At 41.6% G+C, this 1,741-nt stretch overlaps 1 gene segment (V, D, J or C); it reads left to right on the top strand.

Moving 5' to 3' along the window:
* Window positions 1-657: 657 nt before the first annotated feature.
* On the top strand, window positions 658-1,523 carry LOC122543665. The segment is given in 2 exon segments: window positions 658-720; window positions 1,177-1,523. Coding segments are annotated over 2 exon segments (399 nt in total).
* The last annotated feature ends 218 nt before the right edge of the window (window positions 1,524-1,741 follow it).

Raw genomic sequence — 1,741 nt, 5'->3', positions numbered from 1 at the left:
TGGGACAACGTTTGGTTTAATCTCTGTCCTTACCATTGTTTATAGATGAACAAATTTACTTTGCTCTTGAAATAACTGCACAGAGACTGAAATTTAGTCACCAGGTCACCCTTCATTTATATGTGGACAGGACACTGGCCATGGCTAGTCTGTTTGGAGTCTGTCTCTGATGTGAGGCGACTCAAAATCTCGTATGTTTACCTTTTGCCCAGGGCTCCATCGATTTAACAATCCCAATGAAAGAACTCATAGTCAATGAGATCCACCTGATTCTAATCACGCCAGTTGGTGAAACAAAAATAACAAAGAACCGCAGTTGCTGGAAATCCAAGACAAAAACAAACAACCGGAGAATGGCGCAGGTCTGGCAGCAACTGTGATGAGAAAACTGAGTGAACTTTCCAGATCCAGTAACCCGTATTCTGAACTTTGTTAGTTTATCACATCAATCATAATATGAAGTGGGGCTCAAATGAGCTTGAAGCTGATTGGCTCATCTGAAGAACAAAGGAGCCTGGTACTCATTGGCTTTCACACGATGCCTTTGCCAACAATGGTCCAACGAGCAGAGGTCCGGAAATTACTCAACCTGAATTACCCAACTCTTGACGAGAACCATTTTAGCTTCAGCCAGTTCTGTTCACATTCACCGTGAACTCTCTGCAAACATGTTACCAGGAGCTCTGGGATTACTCCTCGCAACTGCAGCTCTTCTAACTGGTAGGTTGAACACCTGTCTATGTATGTGCTTCAGCTCTTTGCTGAGAATTGAATTTTATTCAAGCACCTTGCGCAACATAGAAGCAACAATACTTTCTCCCAATTAAAAAAAAAATCTGGATCTAAACTTGCCCCAACAATGAGCAGAGTCTGACAGAAATTAGCGAATGTAGATGAGCCATTGGCAATGGAAAAGTCAGGGTGTAAATCCAGGCAGGACTAAGGCAATTTAGATGATTTTACCGAGGGGATAGTTTTATATCCACCAACAGTTTTCATGTTTCGCTACAGGTTTCGCGAGATGAAATGGGCAATGATCACCCCATATGAAATGGAATCTAGTTTGACTTCCCTCATTTATTTATCGGTTTATTGATGAATATACATGGGCGAATTATGGACGTTAAGTATATTGTCGTGTCTTATTTAATTTTGTATAACTCCTGGCTCTTCCAGGACTTTGTCATGGCGATTCAGTCTCACAAACACCGGCTGCAATCAAACTGAATGAGGGGGACGATGTGCTGTTGTTCTGTAATTACACTACAACAAGCAGCAATCCTGACCTGTACTGGTACCGTCAACCTTCCAACGGATCCGTGCAGTTTCTGCTACAGAAAGACCAATACAGCGAGAAAAAGGGGAGCTTTCTACTGGGCCGGCTTTCCTGGAATTTTGATCCTGTGAACCGCACTATCAAGCTGAATGTGTTGAGTACAGAACAAACAGACTCCGCAGTGTATTACTGCGCACTGCGTCCCACAGAGAATGAGAACTGGGCTGACCCTGTACAAAAACTGTAAGAGCATCTCTGTACATGATAGTGTGTTCAACAAAGAGTGAGATTCGGAGTATATCTGAAGTGATTCTCGAGCTCACAGTGATATCTGATACTTGACATTCGGACACAAATCTTTAACTATTATAAATCCATTATTGAAATAATCGAATAGTTTTGTGAACGTAAAACAAAAAAAAATTGTGCATTTGATGATGTTAGAAAATGCTGTGACAGAGATGA

The sequence above is a fragment of the Chiloscyllium plagiosum genome, chromosome 44 (genome assembly GCF_004010195.1).
Source record: "Chiloscyllium plagiosum isolate BGI_BamShark_2017 chromosome 44, ASM401019v2, whole genome shotgun sequence".
Lineage (NCBI taxonomy): Eukaryota > Metazoa > Chordata > Chondrichthyes > Orectolobiformes > Hemiscylliidae > Chiloscyllium > Chiloscyllium plagiosum.
Note: the sequence above shows the minus strand (reverse complement) of the source record. Positions and strands in the feature narration are given on the sequence as shown.